Genomic DNA, 19648 nt, shown 5'->3' on the forward strand with positions numbered 1-19648 from the left:
CACTCAAGGAGTGTGAGAGTTTGCTACATCCTTCTGACACTGAAAGGTATTTATTAAGCTACATCTAGAGCAGATGTTCAATAGCTTCTGTACTGCTGACAAGTGAAACCTTTTGTACAATGTGTGGCCTCCCTAAGGGAGAGTGTGGTCTCTCCGTGAATAGTTGTCCACAGGACTTGGGCTGTGTATAGTAAAGTCTTCGCCACCTAACAAGGTTTGAGAGCCTGTGGGTGGTAGGTTTTCCATGATAAGTTGTGCACAGGGCAACAGCTGTGCATAGTGGGGGCGGGGGCTTGACGACATAATCTTAATCATAGTCTTGGTTCACTGGAGGGGGTCTACTCCCTGTGAAGAGCTTTGCACCCAGCAGAGGCTATGCATAGCAGCGGCCTTAGCCAACCAATGGGACTGGGGCGCTTAGAAGGAGTGGGTTCTATGTGAAGATTTCTGCTCAGGTAAAGGCTGTACATAGGAGTTTGACCACCTAATGGGGCTGGAGTGTCTGGAAGGAGTGGTCTCTCCATGAAGAATTTTTTACAAGGTGAAGGCTGTGAGTAGTAGGAACCAGGGCGGTTAAAGGTGCTTGAATGTCTGAAGGTAGTGGATTCTCTATGAAAATTTGTGCTCGCTGCCAAAGATGTGCGGTGGAGGGGCTTGGCCACCTAATGGGGCTTGTGTGTCTAGAGGTAATGGACTACTGTTTAATTATTTCTTATAAGCATCTTTATGTAATTTATGCTTTACAGGATTCTCTGTCATTTAAAACTTATTTACATATGGCATTATTTACAAAACACATATTTATGTATATTAAAGGCTGTACAGTTTGCACAGTAAATTTAACAGCAGTATGGTGGATGATGTCATATGACATGTAATCAGTGATGTCATCAATGTTGCCACTGAACATGTCATGAGTGATACAATATGTGAGGTCATATGTAGTGCATAGAGGAGGAGCAAGTTAGAAGTGATCTCAGTAAACTATAAATATTGAAGTTTAGTATTTTTTAAAGTTTAAAATTGTATTTTAACTGACATTTTCATCCTTACTATAACCACACTTTAACCTTTCTTTTTTCCAGTTAATTTGTATGTTTTTAATGTAAAGTAAGATAATATTACGACCTATAACGACAAAGTCACATTAGCATGTGTCTGGTCGGTGAGTGTCTGTTTTTTTGTAACATAAAGTAAAATATTACCAGCATACCTAACTGTACCTTGCAGGCCCTTCACTACCTAAGGAGGCAGAGTGTGTGGAGGAAGTGAGCTCTCTCAGCGAAGAGCTGCACAAAGAGTGCAGCCTCTCTGTAGTAGTGGCTCACCAATTTAAATGGGCTTGTGTGCCTGGGAGAAGGGTGGGGGCAGGGTCTGGGGCGGAGAGCTGTGCAGAAAGCACAGGCTGTGTTTATTGTAGGCTTGCCCAGCCAATAGGGTTTGGATCTCTGGAGGGAATGGGCTCTAGGCACAGTCTGTGCACTCAGTGCTGACTGTGAGCAGTAGGGGCCTGCTCATCTAATAGTGCTTGCATGTCTGGAGGGTTTGGGCTCTACACACAGTGTTCACATTGAACGCAAACTCTGTGTACTAGGACAGCTGTCATAAATTACACAAGAGATAAAAACATGGACCACAACTGCAGATCTCCATCTTTAGCCTTGGAGGTGGTCACTGAGTAGCTACTGGAACAAGTTACGAAGTTCAAAGTTTTCTTTTTTCGACTGTGATCAGCTGATACTGAAATTAGATTTTCAGATTTTACCTTCTACAACTGGCTGCGCAGTTTCTTCTTCTATGCATCTCTGCTGCACCTGACTTAACTTCATAAATGGCACTTCAAGCAATGACAGCAGTTTCAGTGATTCCAATGACCCTAACGGGTGAGTAGTTGCGCTATACATGCACTGATTGATTGATTGATTGATTGATTGATGAATAAAGAAAATGTGCAGAATAAAACAGTGACTCTCAGTTGGCAACGTAAGCCACCCTGTGCCAGACCACAAAGAAGGGGGTGTGATGCAGGAGCCAATCATCATACAAACTAGAGCGATACAAGGCAAAAAGCGGGACGGAATCAACCAGTATAATGGTACCTTCTCTACTGCGCTTCGGAACTTACAGTTGCGACTTGCAGCCGATGGATTGGAAGCCCGTCTAGTCTTTAGGTGTGTTTAACCAGGCGTGTTCCTTGGGAGGTGATGAACTCGAAATGCTTTGTTGTTTGTGATTCACACTATATCACCAATAGAACAGACAAAGGCCGGGCTATGAGGAGTCGAGCTCAGCAGTCCCTCATGCCTTTAAGGGAGGATTTTCCTTTTTGTCACTAATGATTCAATAGAGCTGGGAAAAAAAAAAGATTAGAAATGATTTGAGTCATCAAATCTGCCCGAAATGAGACTGTGCATGATGGCATCTACTTGGACGACCATCTGGATCCTTGATGCAGCTTAATTGGACGTGGCACCATCTAACGAACCTTGCTCTGAAGCAGTGAGAGGCGAGAGCCAATTAATCCTTCCGACTGCCTCTCAAAACGCAAGCAGATGATCAGTTTGTCAATGTAAGTAAGGGACCATGAAATGCGCAGTTGGTGACCAGTCTTCAATTCTCATCAAGCAACAACTGCATCTGTGGCAGCAGCGCGTCATGAGCAGCACCGCGTCAGTCAAGCTGCACCCGAAGGGGCCACCAGCGTTGTTCGAAACAGCAATTTCTTTTTCGCTCTGTCTGGGTAAAGGCTGGTATGGTAATGAAGCAGACATATGCCACTACACATTACAAACCGGAAGTTACGTGCACTGCACAGCTGGCAGTACAACTGAAGTACAGATGCAACATGGGACATGAGGACTGCAATTGATTCCTGGTAGCAAAGAAAGAGAGCAAAGTAACTAAAGTGAATCCTGCTATTCAGACTTAAAAAATTTAATATTGTATACTTGAATATGCTAATTTATCAGATGACATAATATGAACAAATATTTTTGGCCTCGGCAAACTAGTGCAATGGGTTAGGTCTTTTTACTGCAAGTATACGACTAACAAAGCTAAAAATGCATGTAAAAAAGATGTGCCCACTAAACAGGGAGGACAATGCTTGCAATAAAAAATTAAACCGAAAAAAATTAGGCATCCCAAATTATTAAGAGTGTGAGTACCTCCTAGCAGGCAGGTGTGCTTAGAAAAGTTATTCAAACTGTTTTTAGTGTTACTGCACATCAGAGGAAAATGTATTTCAATTAGCAAAATAAAGTACTGGAACACCAGCCCTGGCAATGAAGTGTACTTCTTCTAAGACGAATGTGCGGGTGAATAACCAAATGCTGTCACCCTCAGTGCATGAGAGCCAGCAGCTGAACTGGGCTGAGCCACAGCTCCACACTGAATGCTGCTGATGGGCAGAAGCAAAATGTGAAAGAGTTGACCAGACAAATGGATAAAGAGAGCTAACCCTAATATCCTCTATCTATGTATACAAGTATTATTATTTATGATTTTATTACATTAGGATGGCAAGCATTTACAGCTCTCTCCAAAACAGATATAAAAAGGTAATCATTTGTGGAGCTGGAGTTTTGGATGAGACTTGTGTTTTTCATCCCTATTTATATGATCCTATAGGTAAAACAAAACAGTTTGAAAAAGACAATTAAAACAATAAATAAAGGACAAAAGTAAGAGCATCGGGAAATGTTCAGGATAAATTTGAAGGCTGCAATTTTCTTGAAAGGGCCTCTCAGGACCGTGGTAGCAGTCCTCTCAGTGCTGTTGTGGTGAGGTATGAAAACAGTGAAGATGTAAACTGCTAGGTTGGTTGTGCAGATGTGTTACCTCGCACAACAGTAACCAACCACATTGAAGATTTCATCTATGTTCAACGTTTGTGTAAGTGGCGACTGATAGAAAAACATAAATAAAGGCTGACGGGATTAATCCCACATAAGAATCTGCACTTAGGGCCCAACTCACAAAAATGTTGTTGCACACCCATCTGTGACTTGAGTGTACAAAAAAATCTTCTTCAAAATGAAGAAATTCCACAAGCATTGTTTATGATGCCACTTAGATCAAGTGGTCAGAAGCATCAGCGCACCCACGACAAGGGGCAACAGTGACCATTAGAAAAGTGGAAATTGTTTGAATATTCGGAAGCATTTCCAAGGAATTTGTAAACCACATTTACACACCTAAAACTATCTTCAAAAAAGATTCAAGTGTATAAGGTGGATTGTAAACATATACAACAGCACCATATTTATTGTAGGGAAAGTGATTTCTCCATATGGAAATTATTTCCTCACCTGGATTAAAGAGCGTCATTGAGGTGACATATTAAAAGTACATTTACAAATCACAAAATCTATTAAATGTACTCAAATTGAAAGACAACATTTATGACAAATAGATTTAAGAACATGAATTTGAGAGTCTGGGCCCTTGGTGTTCGCCTTCATTGTACTTGCTTCACCTCATTGCTTTTGTCCAATGATCATTGCCAAGGAGCCTAACATGTACCAATTGCACTTCTAGGACATTCCAGGAATGCCAAGAAAACTCAATTTTCAAGGCAACTGTTACAAAATGTTTGCTTCTAAGCGGTATGCTTTTTTCACTATGCAGATCTAAAGATTATACACGTTTCTTAAACCTGAAAGACACATCACTTGTCTTTCAGTCATGCTCTACACACCAATGCCATCCTTCACATAAATCTTAAGTTGACCTTTAAGTACATCTGATGAATTCATCCATGGATGGACTAAAGCTGCCATTATACAACAATCATCAACCGGATAATCCCTCATTATGTCACTACATGGGTGATTCATGGCTGTTCCGATGCAACCAACCATGGGTTTTAATGCAAATCGTGATCTACTATAATTTGTAGACAGGGATTTGTGCCAAAACTTTTCATGTCCCTAAGGCAGGCAACATTGTATTTCTCCTTATTTTTTTTTATTTTTCTTCTGTGCTACACTGTACAGCACACATGCTAAGTGGGAAAAGTCTGAGAGCAAAAGTTTTGTACTGGAAGGGTCCACTTCTAGTAAAAAATCTATGTTTGAGGGAAATCGAACAACCTTGCACTTTGGTACAAGATTGTCTGCACTGGCAGCCAAAAGTGCACCAGCAGAGAGACAAAATGTGCCATATAATAGAAGATATGGTACGTTTTTTCTCTCGCTTTGACACAAAGCAGCAAAAAAGCTGTGGTTTCTACTGTGCCTTGCATGAAAATATTAGTAAAACTGGGCCGTGGTGTGTCAAGGAGTGATTGAAGCAATCTGAAGACCACTTGGCCCTTGCTTGCCACTTTGATCTGTGACCCCTGCCCCAAACTCATTTCTAGAGGCCCCATTGGAGGGGCCTCCTCCAAATTATATCTTCTTAATGACCACAACTGGTATTAGAAAGGTGACTAGAGTGCTGTTTTTAATTTCAAGACATTGTTGCCTTTACTCCTGTAAACATCTAAGAACTTTTTAAAAATATATTATGACCCAAGGAAGTTGATATTTACTCTCTAAGATAGCAGGATCATACTCGGCTCTCCAGACCTGCTTCTCATAGATTCCATTCCCAGAGGAAAGCCTCGCTCACGTTCAAAATTTCAGTTCAACCTTATTGATTTAGTCTCCCCGTCTGGAGACAAAAATATATGTAATACAACATACATCTAATAAAATCAGTTTTTTTGCAGATATGAATATTGCAAATGTGCAATACAATAATATTGTTTAAAAAAAATTAAGAATTTGTCCATAAGATAACATAATCTTTCATATGTGGGAGGTGGAGCCAGTGATCCATTGTCACTAACATTGAATTGCGGAAAACAAGTATCTAAGTATTTTGCACAACAATGTTCGAGACAGATACATGTGAAAAGAATATTCAAGAGTTCAAAAATGTTCAAGTCCTGAATGCCTTTGTTGCAAAGTGAACATATGCAGCGATCGTGCCACTCCACGTCCCTACTATTGCCAAAATTGTTAATCTGTCTGCCCTCGATATAAACAGTGCTCTTTAAGTGCGAACGCAGCAGTAGGTATCCTTGGATTCCTATTGTCCCGAATATTATGGCCACTTTTCAGGGTGGTGAAACTGAATTTATACATTTTAAAAACAATGGCTGGAGTTCATCTTTTTAGTGCGAGCTTCAAGTGGCTTTATTTACAACTTTTTTTACACGATGAAGGGGAATTTCCAAATTGAATACTGCTTCATTCAGAATATCTTTAAAAATACTTAATTAGGTACTATAACCAAACAATTCCACATTTAAATACGTCTTAAAGACCCTGCACGTTCCACGGATTATTGGAGATGGGTTCACCAGCACTCATTGAGGACGCCAGCCAGTAAACATACTCCTGCATCCGTCACACGCTTTCAGTATGAGGGTGCGTACTGGGCCGCGAGGTACAGGCCCCTCAAACAAAAGGGGAGATCATGAAATGTAAGGATGCCGCACACAAGAACCTCTCCTTCTAGCAGACTGTTTGCCTTTAAAAATATATATATATATTCGTAGTGGAGTGCAATCAAAAGAGCAATACTTACCCTTCAATTGGTCGTATTAATAAAACTGCGCCATGGACATACACATACCTCAATTTCTGTAAACTGTACATTAGTATTAGGTATTAAACAAATATTTGTAAACAACTTTACACTGAGGCGCGCAGGTCTGAACGACCTCGTAGTTCAAATGTAGTCATTTCAGCCAAGGATAAATGTGAGTGAAGTTTTTTCAACAACCAAATATACGACCCTACTTTAGTGTGTTGCATTAATGTAACGTAGAAAACATACCTTTGTGCAGGGTATTGATGACATTAAAAATGGTGTACTGCCTGGCCAATCATAATCTAGCGCTACGGTGAATCCAGAGAGAAACCACAGTGGCGCGCGCTGAAGCCTGCGCATTTTCCCACAGGAATATCCAGGAACATGTTGCTTCTTGCATTGACTGAAAAATATGCTCCCCGCCACAATGAAAAAAGCCCCCCAAAAATCTAATTTTAGCCATGCATTTTTTTTTATTTTATTTGACAGCGACACTCCTCTTCCGGGATGCTCATGTTTTCGTTAAACTCCGGGTCAACACTAGCATTGTTTCTCTATGTACACATATAATTATACATTGGCAGGAGTTGAGAAATACAATCGCTCCGCACACCACCCACAAAACAAACTATCGCAGCCCTCACATGCTGTCAACAGCACGAGACGGCGTCAGGTGAATGCATTGAGGTTTTTATTTTAACATTTACATGTGTATCTATTTCATATCTGTAGTATTCAATCAAATACCGAATCAATACGTGCTGCACGTGATTTACATCACTCCAGGTGACCGGATACTGAAGCGACAGGGAGACAAGCCAGGCAACCGGGCCGCCCATTTCACCACATTGTGCGTTCCCAGCAATACGCAGCTTCTCAACATGGTCGCCCTCAAGTATTTAACATGACAAACTAGGCTTAAAGATGCTGACAAGAGGGAGTGAAAACCGAGATGATGTTTCCTCTGCATTCAAAGTCAAACAAACCTGCTGTAATTTGACTATTATACTTGCAAGCAGTGACTGATATTTTATTTATTTTTGCAGTTTTATAAAGTGCAAACTTGGCCTAAAGGTGTCAGCGCGCTTTACATGCGAGTCGGACATTTTTCCACGAGAAGCTAACATTTCACATATTTATGGTCTGGCTTGACAGTGCAGCTATTGCCAGACAATTATGTGGGCACCACTAGAGAGGGGCTTTGGCTCCGCCCACGTGTTGGGACCCGGAAGTATCTGTTTTAATTGGGCAGAAGTGCTGTGCTGCCACAAAAACAGTGCATGCCCACCACAAAGTGTGTTTCTTCCACCTAAGTATCCAGCTGTCTTGAGCTTGAACTTTCAGGGGCACACACAACATTGTAATGTTACTTTAAAGTGTCTTAGATCATTTATGGTGCTTTTCTCTGGCAGCAGCACAGATGGTAAGAGGGCAGTTATTAATGTAGGTAGATGTTTAGGTTTAGTTTGACAATCTACCGTCACCTTACCTTTTAACCTACACCAATATTACTTTACAATTCTTTGCTTCCACACAAATACATTTCCACTCAAATGCTATTTACTCCTATTCTTCACATTACATTACAACCATACTTTAAAGCTAGACCAGTTGGTTTTCCCAATGCGTGTTTTTTAGGCACTAGGAAGTTAAGTGATTTGCCCAGAATTACAGGATGTAGGCCTCTAAGGGCTAGAATTCAAACCTGATTACCCAGTTTCAAAGCTGGCAGCGCTCCTTCCCCAATTACCCCTTACACCGCATCTCTTCCCCCCATTTTGTTTGAAGTGCTATTTTGAAACTAAGCTTCAAAGTCCATTAAGAATACAACTATTGGGCATGCATGTAAAATCGAAAAGTTTTTCATAAAAAAAAAAATTCCATCAGTGAAAAAAAAAAATCAACATCACTCTGCATCTAGGAGATCTATAAAAGTTAGGTTAGAAGAAGGACTGGGGGTTAAGAGTGAGGTTGAGGACGAATCAACTACCCATCAAACTAGGAGCAGTGACTGAAAATGAGCAGTGGAGTGACCAGTATAGCAGAAAGAGCTTTAAAGTGTAAGTGAAAAATGCTACAATTTAATAAAGAAAGTAAGAGAGTAGGACATCAACACCTCAATGACAGGATGACGTCAGCTGCCTAAGTCATGTCCTACACAGCCATTAGAAACTAATAATTTAGTCTGCAGTACTGTAGTCTCAAATGTTAAACAGAATTTTGTTAAAAGGCGGAGGGCACTGTATGAGCTTTAACAATAAGGTACAGCCCTAGGCTTCAGTCCAAGCAGATGGGGAGAAGATGCATTTTATAAAATTAGCAAGAAACAGTCATTAATCCTTAGTCGTAGAGTGCAATCTAGCATGACCATGCTCAAAAACTGCTGAACCTTATGAATACACTGAAAGAGGCTAAACTGAACTTTAAAAGTTTAATGTGTTGACTGGCACGTATTAGCGTTAGCCAGTGGAAAACAGAAGACACTTGCACTGACTGACTGGTTGGAAAATCCTTGAGCCTCAGTACTTCCCATAATTGCTCAATTTTTAAAACTTTATTTCAGACAACGGTGGATGCCTCAGCTCTTACAAAGATGGTAGGCATCCTTATCTTATGTGTTCGTGTTCATTTTATTTATCCTTGTAGGTTTATTTATGCTGAGTCAGCCATCAAGCAAAGTCAGGCCATTAAACACGAGAAGCTAGAGAGTATATAGTTTACATAGGAGAAAAAAACTGTCCTATCTACCCCCATAAAATCTGCGAGAGTATAATCTGCAACACCACCTTTAGGAACATAGTACAATTCAGAATAAACATTTTTACAAAAGATGTAGTCTTAAGACTGATAATGTTTCGGCCATAACAGACTCCCTAAAAGGTATGTGGTGAGTCCCAATAATTGGGTGTGCGTTTTAGGTTTATCAGCAAACAGATTTGGTATTAAACTCTTCCATCACATCCATGTTCAGTTCCAAGTGAGGCCCAGTATTTCCTGTTCATTCACAAAAACAGGACCTCTCTTGATTCTGTGACACGTCTGTGACACCACCCCATGGTTAGATTGTTTCTGCCTACACACAGGAGACAGGACCTAGAGGCAGAAGTCACCAGAGGACATGGATCTTTCCCAAGTACCTATGGGCTGGCCCTCTTCAACCTCACCACCCGCCAAGCTTTGCCAAGTCTATTATGAGAAAAGAGTCTGACATATACAAAAAAGGGACCTCTAGTGCCCCACTGGTCCACCTATAGCCAGACCAATGTCCACATTCCATGGAAAATCTACAGTTAACAGCATCCAAGAGTCTCACACAAACCACAATTACACATACGCTGGGCAGAAATACGCTCCATTTGCTCCAATTTGCCAGCCCTAGACATCCTAGAAGTTCAAGGTTGTACCAGATCTTGATAAATCCAGCTGTACTGATTAACTGTGAGTGATCTTACTGAGCTGATAAATTCATACAGAAACAGGCTCCCTGCACTATGCAATGGTATAATTGTGTTTGGTGATCACATTTACCATTAACTTCCCCCTAAACTATAGCTGTGTAAATAATTCTAAATCTTGACTAGACCTGTTTAAAAACACATGCATCTAGGAGGTGTCGTCTAATATGATAGGAGACAAGACGTACTAAGCTAGAGCTCCCACTGCGGACCATCATAATCCTACATCATCATGTTTCCATTTGGGGCAATTATACTAAACCTGTTTTTCCCAGAAATAGTGGAGGATCAGGAACCCTTTTACCTGAACTGGAGTAGGAACAAATGGATTGTCTCAGTGAGAGATGCCTGAGTGTGATGCCCTGGCAGAGGATTCAAGACCTATGCTGTGTGCCTTATTCTGTGGACTGACAGAGCCTAGTTTTGGGTTCCCAAGCCCAATGGTGTCGATGAATACTGAGTGTCTCCAATTTAGAGGATGAGGGGGCGTTACCTCAGCAGACCCTGAAGGCTGAAGTTAGCCGTTTCCTTTACTGTACCTATGGCATGGGTGGCGCTGGGCGGCCGTGGGGACCTGTGCAGTCCACAACATACTGCTGACTGCTAGAATGTTCTGTTCCTCTTGTTGAGGGCCTGCAGCAGGGTTTGTGCTGGGGCCTGTGCCCATCATGCAATGAAGAACAGCACTGGAAGAGCTAGAGCCTCACCGACCATCAGAGACCGGGAAGAAGGGCTGGTGGCCCTGCATCACTCCTTGCCTAGATGTGGGGGACTCCGAGGACCACTTGCAGGACTGACGCTGAGGCAAGAGGTACATGGAGGCTAGGCTAGGCTAGAGCCCATATTAAGTGCTGGCCCCTTACCCCATCCTGTCTAGGATCCCCCAGCACCAACTAATTCTCCCCCTACTCCCTGGCTGTGAGGACAAGCACTCCCAGATGGATACAAATTAATTCTCTTAATCACCTACAACAGATTAGATAGAAGACTAATCGTTCCATCAGTTAGCACTCAGGTGAATAATGTCCAGTACTTTAACTAATAGCTGTGAGATGATTCATACATAATGATGGCTCTCATGAGACACAGGACATGTATTCCCATTTGGAAATGATCCCACATGCTTTTACTGACAAGGCATTCTGCATGAAAGCAGAAACTACATTAACCAACTATTTCTAGGGAAACTGAGGATCCACAAACACTACACTTACTGAGGGTATCGGGGTTAAGATCTGGGTTAAGTGGATAAGATATTTCGGTCAAGAGAACAAAATATTTGGGCTAAGAGGCAGTTGCATGAAGCTATGAAACCCTAGAAGAAAAGAGTGTCCCTACTTCACAGGTGAAAACTACTGAAGCCATATGATAAACTCCAATGGCTGGGAACCAAAAAAGGGTGTTTGGTTGGACTTTGAATACCCTTAACAGGCTCACACTGAAAGATTACGGATAACAGCTACACTGTGACGGCGATGAATCCAGGAAGTAACTTTAATAATTATTAAAGAGAGGAAGGCCTTGCCCATCTATATTATCACAGGCCTAAAGAAATCATAAAAACATTTCTAGACCTGCAGATCGAGTAGCTTGAATGATCTATTCGACCTAACTCTGATGTACCTGACCTCAAATTGTGCGATCTTAGGCAAATATTATATTTTACAGTGGTTTCAGAAAACATTTATCATTTGCACATCACCAAGTAAAGAGTTCTGACTTTTTTCATCCTATTAAAATAATTTTTTCATCACACAGAAGTACAAAAAATGGTCTTTCACAGCTACTGAAATATATTTTGAGAAGTTTGTTAAGATGACTTAGTTATATAAATGTTGTGCGTTAGGAAAAACCTGATTCCAAAGGTTTTTTATTTCACATAGGTCAGACAGTTCTCCTTACAAAATCATTGAACACTGCAGTCACAAGTGAAAGTATTTGCATTGCAAGAAGACAAGCTGACTTCTGACCTCTGTAGCTGAACAGGAGCAAATGTGACAAGAATAAGATTTAAAGGCATCTTAATTACTAATTCAGTTTCTGACTAAACAGAACACCTGTTCTTTGTCCACTCGCCAGAAGGGGTGAGTAGGATCTAAAAAAAGCTCTACCTCATGAAATAAAACTCACCATGGCGAGTGGTCAAGTAGATTTTTCAAGCCCTGTATCAGCAATAAATGAAATTGAGTGGTTATTAGCTGTTTCACAAACCAACATTAACAAGAGCATGGCCAGCTGCTCAGCTGCAATATTTAAACCGTAAGTACACCCCAACCTCTCTTTGATTCCTATATGAGGGATCAATAACTCTCTGGGGGATACGCAGTTAACTCATCTTGAAATTGAGTGTTAAAGGGAAGAAATATTGGAGATTATAGATGGGATGTCGAATGACCTGGCCATGTGGAATGAGAGATACACTCCATGAAAGTTTAGTTTATTCAATACTAACACTGTACTCATATTTCCCTATACTAATCCACCACTAGTTCCGCTTGGGTTCTGGAGTAGCGTGCTACTCGCCGAAAAGCACTTGGATGCCTCGTCAGAGGCAGTAGGCACTATATAAATACAATTAAAATTACAATTCATCACCCTCATGTTGTGGATTATTCTACATCAACTTTGTAACGGGGTAAAAGAGGTGATCCTGTCATGAAGACTTCTCTTCTGCCTTTCCCAGATAGTGCCTACGGAACTGTGTTACAGTAAAATGTTGTATGTGTAGTTATTAACTGTGGCTACCATTATGATGGAATGTGATAGTGGTTTGTTGGTTTTTATGTATTTGTTCCAGTTCTCTTCTGGACGAATTTTAAAACCGACAAATACATTTTAAAAAAAACTATATATCTCGTAAGTATAACCCGGACATGAAAATGAATACTGCACCATTATTTTCATTCAACTGAATGATTTGCTATATTGATAAGACATGTTTTGGTTAGCACTGCTATTTGAAACACTATTTGGGATATGATAAGATGTTTCCACCAGTTACTAGCTTCATAACAGGAAGTGCAAAACATGAACTGCTTCTACTTTGAGGAAGTCAAAACAGAGCCCCAGCATCAACATCACAGTGCAAGAAAGGACTGAACCACAAATAAGACAATTGGCATGCTTCACAACTAAAATAAAATCTAACTCCCGGTCACAAAGAACAAAAACACCACTGGTAGTGGAGGTTTGTGAAAAAATACATTCTCACTTCAAGTAACGTCAAATCAAACTGCCCTGATTGGGGCCATATATTTTAATCAGAGGCAGATTTGAAGGCAACTAAACAGTGCTGTGAAATCATATCAAATCAAAATAATTGTACAGTCATGACCTCACAGTGATGCATATTCACTTGAGCATGCCTACCATTGGAACAGAAGAGGGCCAGGCATCCTGGAACTCTAACGCCCCCAAAAGTATTTTCCCTGAAGAGAAAGACATGCTACAGTATTGTCATCAGAGACTTCTCATATCTCCCTCAGATTTTTTGAAGAAATAAAGGAAGTGGAGAGCTGCTGCTGTGGGGCCACAACATTCCATGTCTCCCTCCGCAATTCCGCATTTGCCTTCCCTCAGCATTTCTGAGCAGGCAGATGCAGGCACTAGTTAGCCAGGCCCAGCCGAAGCTCTGGCCCTCTACAGTACCATTTTCACTATTTTCTCCACATTTACAAGACCATAAAAAGGGCAGTGATGGATGGGGAGTGGTAATTCCCCAGAGCACACTCTAGGCAACATGTGACATGCCTGCTACAGTAGAACACAAGGCACTCAAATTAATCTGAACGCTCCAAAATAAACCAATCAAACTTCTCCAAGAAGCCTCTATAAAACTGCAAGCACAATGCACATCATATAGCAAGTCATAAGTGAGACTTGTACGAAAAAACCCCAACATAGCTGCAGTCCCATAAAAACATGAGTCTAACCACACAGCCTTTCTGAATTGGGTCCTCCAGTTATGGTGATGTTTATTGTGTCCCAACATAGGTCCTTGGCTAGAAAAGAGTGTTTAAACGTTCTTTCTAGGAACCCTGGACACTCTTACTGATTACCAAAAGACATCAACTGATAAGGATCAGGGAGTACTGAAAGTAGCAGATACTGTCAAATGGTGATGTCCCATTGTTAACGTGGATGAGTTTGTTCTAATCTGAAGTGTGTGTTATAGCCAAAGCTACACAAGACATTTAGTCAGGTGGGTGTCTGATAATTGTTCTCAATAAAATATATGTTAAAAAATATTGAATATTTCAACAAAAGGGCACAAAAGTCATAAGGTAGATGGGGGAAAGAAGGTCAAAGTGGTTGAATGTGTAAGGGAGTCCAGACACATCTCGGAACAGTTAATAGCTCCACTTTCCACAAGTTGATGTTTCTCATCTTAGGGTGCTGGAACTGTCAGAGACAATGCTCGTTTTATTCTGGTCTACTGAAGCTAGCAGGAGGGGTCAGTGAGCTCAACACTTGCCAAAGGCATATGATGATCGACAAATCATGAATTTAAACTTATGCAAGGATGACTTAGCTTCCAACTTTCAGGATTGAGTTAATTGAACATGCTCACATTGGCTAATTATTTGCAGAGTTTAAATGTCAGCAGCGTGGAATGATGAGCCACGGAAAAAAAAAAACATTAGTATGATACGGTGTGGCACCTTAGGGGTACCATCCCCTGCTTCAGGTGGCAAGCTTCTTGCAATTCCACAAGGCAATACAGGGACAATATCAGACTCCTTTTGCTTTAGTTTATAAACATTACATTAACTGCATTTCCGAGTATGTCTGGACCTGTTTACTCACACACTGACTCTATACCTTCTAGGCACTGAAACAAGAGGAAAGTGCTACATGCCGGGAAACGGTGAACAAGTCTTCTCAAAAGCAACAATCTACTTGACATCTACCTCAGTAATACAAACAGTTCCACCTACTGATGAAACAGGCCACAGTCACATGGCCTGCAGTCTACAAATGAATCCATCACCCACACAATGAGGCCCTCTTGAACTTCCCTCCCCATACGCTACTCTCTCCACAGGTCCAACATCAGTGCTGCCTAAGACCACATTCTTCCCGAACCACAATAGAACCAGTGACTTACAGCTCCAGAATGAGGATGACATCCAATTTGTTCTCGTAAACCTCATGAAGAGTGATGACGTTTGGATGCTTGATCTCCTTCAGTATGCTGACCTCCCTCTCAATGTCCTCTTTGGTGACTCCCCTTCGGCTGGATTTGGTCCTCCTTTTCTTGATAAACTTTGCAGCGTATTGAACACCGGTGCTTTTCTCCTGGCATTTCTTCACCACCGCAGAATGACCACTGCAATATAAAAGGACAACCGCTTCAGGTTTAGGATCATGTAGGGTAGATTGTAACAAGAAGGGTTTTAAGAGATCGGGTTTACTAGAGCATTGTGAATCTTGCAATAAATACATATCAGTTTGGTTTTCTTTAAATTGCCTTCCAACCAAATTAACAGACTTAAAAAAAAAAAACAGAGCATCGAAGTTCGCATCACACATCGGTTTATAAAAATGACATTCAGATATTTAGAAGGTGCAGCACCCACTTACATAATGAAAAACATTTATAACTACGCATCAGGGATATCTGCGCTGAAATAACAACGTCATTGCGGTTCCTAGAACAATTTCCAAGACCAGAGGAGACCGGCGATCTTCAGCCGCTGACCCTCGTCTCTGATACAATCTCAAACTGCTCGTACAATAACTCCAGCAAGACTCACTCATTGAGGAAAAAAATGTAATTCCATCTATTCTAAATCCAGTTGGCCCCCCTATGTCTAACTTTCTCTTCCTAGTTTTGTATAAGAAATTCAGTTTTGCAGTGTGCATAGTACAACATGCAACAAATAATAAAATAAAAAAAATCCAGAGTGAATATATGCAAATTATTTTTTTTTTTTTAAAGGAATGGTATTAAAAAGCTACAGATAAAGAGATGATGGGACCACCCTAAATGTAAAAGCTGAACAAAGAGATGTGGTTTATCCACGTTAAAGTATAACCCACTGATGCATCTAGGTCCAATTCACCAATATTTTTTTAAAGTCCATGTTTCATAGGTTTTCTCCCAAAATGTGTGCAGATTAACAACACTCACATGGAGACCTACACAAATCTCGCAAATTATTCCTTCCCCAATTGTTACAAAGAAAGATAGTTCATAGAGTCAGCAACATGCGGGAAAAGTCTTCTAGACGTATGTTGTTGAAGTATTTTTTCCTCTGCACTTGAAAAACATGGGGTTATTACAAAACTTTCCCACCTTGAAAACAAACATACACTTTAAGAGTAAATTTAGATTTGTTACTGGGGAGAAAATAGTGCTGCAAAATATTTGTACATTCCCAAAATGCTACAGCTTTGTAGGTATTTCAAGGGTTTTACATAGATGTCCCATGACACTCCTCAGCCTGCTATTACCCTCACTTCCACTACTACCACTCAAAACAGAAGTGCAGGAATTACTCTATTCTTGCTGATTTTAACCAAGCCATAAGTGAAATTTGAAGCTATACACATCCATCAATCCAGATTCAGTGGGATGGCTGGACTCAAATACTCAGATAATGCCGACTAGGGACATATGCATCGCCTTCAGGCCATCTGCCAGGGCCTATGCTCCCACACATCTCGAAGGAGTGGCCAAAGAAAGGACAGTGAATGGGTTCTGATAGTTCTTCACAAGAAACAATTAAAAATGCCTTGACCCTGCTGCTCTTGTTACAGCCAGAAGCTGCAAGTGAATGGTACTAAGGTAAAGCCCTTTTCATGTTTATGTCCATTTGTGTGAAGGCCAATGGGAGACTGCTCTTCTAAAAACGAAGATGCTTCTTCCAAGTCTCATGTTAAAAAACAAGTCCACTGACTGCACTCCCAAGAATTGTGATCTAGCGCGGTACAGTACTTATAATATGATTTAAATCTGCACACACAAATATGGGGGATAACACCTAGTTGCATGTGTTTTCACCCATGCTGAGGTGTGCAAACTCAGAAAGTGCCCTGCTTAACCAGGTTTTAGATAGGAACATTTTTTTAAGCACCTGACTATTGTTGCTAATCCTAACGTATTGTGGCCTTTGTGCTGTATGTCACTATATAAAAGACTATTGAGGACGTGCACAGCAATGAGTGTCTTAAGCTCCACTGGGAACTGTCCAAGATTTCACATGTTGTCTAAGTTGTAATACTGTAGGAGCAAGGGACTTCAAACTGGGGTGCGGGCCCCCCTAGGGGGTCCTCAAATGATTCCAGTGGGGGGGGGGGGGGGGGGGTGCCAGGCTCTGGCCAAAAGAAGCATTACACAGATAAAAGGCCTTTGTTTTAAGCAGAAGCATGTTATTGCATCTTTAAAAAGGTAACAGTACTTAACTGCAATGTTTAAATAGATCTAGACATGTTTAAACATTGCCATCTTTATAAAATAACTGTGAAAAATTCTGAGGGGAGGCCCAATTATTTTTATTTTTCACCTTGGGGGGTGCGTCATTAAAACGTTTGGAGAGCACTGCTGTAGAGGTATGGCCCACTGCTTCTTTAACGGATTTTAGGTCTTTTTGTCTCAGGCTCAATTACCTTAGGAGCCCTGATGATGATCATTATATTCTTGTAAAGGATCGAAAAGTGGACCCAAACGCAATTGTTTATAAGACCAAATGGGCCGTGCTGGTCTCCTCTCTGGATACACACTCATGATCAATTATTGTCACATTTGTTTATCACCTTCATGAGAGCATGAGCACTTTTCGCACTTCACACACACAGTGTCGTCACAAGTGTTTATAATATTTGAACATTTGAGATTGATTAAACTGACCGTTGGTAGTGTTATGTTAAATGTGACATTCATTATTCGAGGGACACTGTTCCTTTTTACACCAATCTAAAGTTGTCAAAAATCTGACAACCCTGGAGACCACGTAAAAAAATAAATTCCATTAATACAACTGATGTTTTCATTGCAAAAAAAAAAAAAAGAAAAGGAATGTGAATTTCTGGATATTGGGAAGAGAGCCTCCTAGAAACCCATCATGGACTTTTGTTTTAATTTGCACTTTACAGCCACCACAAAGGAAATACTACTACTGCTGGTTGCTGATCTTGAGCCAACAGAAACACTCATTTTCCCCATCTCTGAAGGGGCTATTTCCACAGCCTTGTAGACAAATGCCTTTGTGATGATTTTATGTGATCAATATGTTTGTGAAACATATTTCCAACCTCTCTCTGAAAAGGTACGTCCACTTGCCTTCAAAACCAGACATGTTAAGTCACTTTTGGAACTATTACCATGGATCCTAATAGTCTATCCAGTTTCTGATCTTTTATCATCTGGCTTTCTCTATTCAAGGTACTTAAGAAAGCCTTTGCTAATTAACGACCTAATCAACACGATGACTACCATGTGCCCCTCTGTATTATCAAGAAAAGCAGCGGTCCCTTTAAAAGACAAAAACAATGCTACACGCTTCATGAGCTATGTATAGGATAACAAAAGATGCCCGGCAGGTACTCGGTGTAATCCCTTTGCATAGCATGTGGCAGGTGATATTTATATCCCCCAGTCAGGTCTCTGCACTTTATACTGGATAGAACACCACTGGAGAATATGTAAAGAACATACTACTATAATTGACCTTGGAGAGGTTGTAGCTACTAGACAGGTCCATGACCATTGAAACTCTTGACCAAAACATTTTACTAGCCTAGAGAAGGCATGAATTGACGGAAAAATACAATCACCCAAGTGAATGCCCGAGTAAGACTGAATGATGGATGCAGCTCATCTGGGTTAAAAAAAAAAAAGATAATTTAAATACAAAAATCTTTTTGGGGTCCAACATGCTCCAAATGCTTAGGATATTTTGCTTCTAATCCACGTTCCATCAGCAAGGATATGATTTCCAAATAAAAAGTTAAAATACAGTAGTAAATTGTGGTAGAGAGCTATTAATGAAAACTTGGATTTAAGCGGTACACATGAGTGACGTGTATTTTGAATAACGTGGTCTCTTAGGACGGGAGGGGGGCTTAGTTAACGTGTTTAAAGGGCTGCCATCAAGTCGCTATTGAAAGAGCTTTGGTGAAGATTTTTAAGCCCTCAGATCATAAAAAACAATAGAAAAAGATTAAATAAAATGCACCACACCGTTCCTTTGAACAAATGTGGGCAGATGCATTTATTCAAAGACTTAACACCAAGTGCTCCAGTTAGTTATGTAGTAATAGGTCTTCTTCATCAAGTAGTATTTAATTTACTTGCTTCAATCCAACGTAGTGCTATCTGAAGCAAGAAGAAAAAGAACTTTGTATGCAATATTAACGTATTTCCAAATGAACCAGGGGATGGAGGCATTGAGTTGGATGAAGCCAAAGTCTGGCACGTCCACCGCTTTATAACTAGCTGAACAGCCTCCATTTTTATGAGACTGAAGCTAGACCCTACACTTTCTGATGTATGTGATTTGATGATCTCACTCTGGTCACTCTGGTTCCCTAATTTTGTGCTTCGTTCTTTGGTACATCACAGCTCAGCATGAGAACTACTCTAAGTGAGCCAATTTTACACCACCAGC

At 40.7% G+C, this 19648-nt stretch overlaps 1 protein-coding gene across 1 annotated transcript in view; it reads right to left on the reverse strand.

The window, feature by feature from the left end:
- The window catches only part of DAPK1 (death associated protein kinase 1), a 521159-nt gene that overhangs the window by 334031 nt on the left and 167480 nt on the right, over nucleotides 1-19648 (reverse strand). The window contains exon 3 of the mRNA XM_069228171.1: nucleotides 15145-15366. Coding sequence (XP_069084272.1) covers nucleotides 15145-15366 — 222 coding nt within the window. The remainder of the gene's footprint in view (nucleotides 1-15144; nucleotides 15367-19648) is intronic.

The sequence above is a fragment of the Pleurodeles waltl genome, chromosome 1_1 (assembly GCF_031143425.1).
Source record: "Pleurodeles waltl isolate 20211129_DDA chromosome 1_1, aPleWal1.hap1.20221129, whole genome shotgun sequence".
Taxonomy (NCBI): domain Eukaryota; kingdom Metazoa; phylum Chordata; class Amphibia; order Caudata; family Salamandridae; genus Pleurodeles; species Pleurodeles waltl.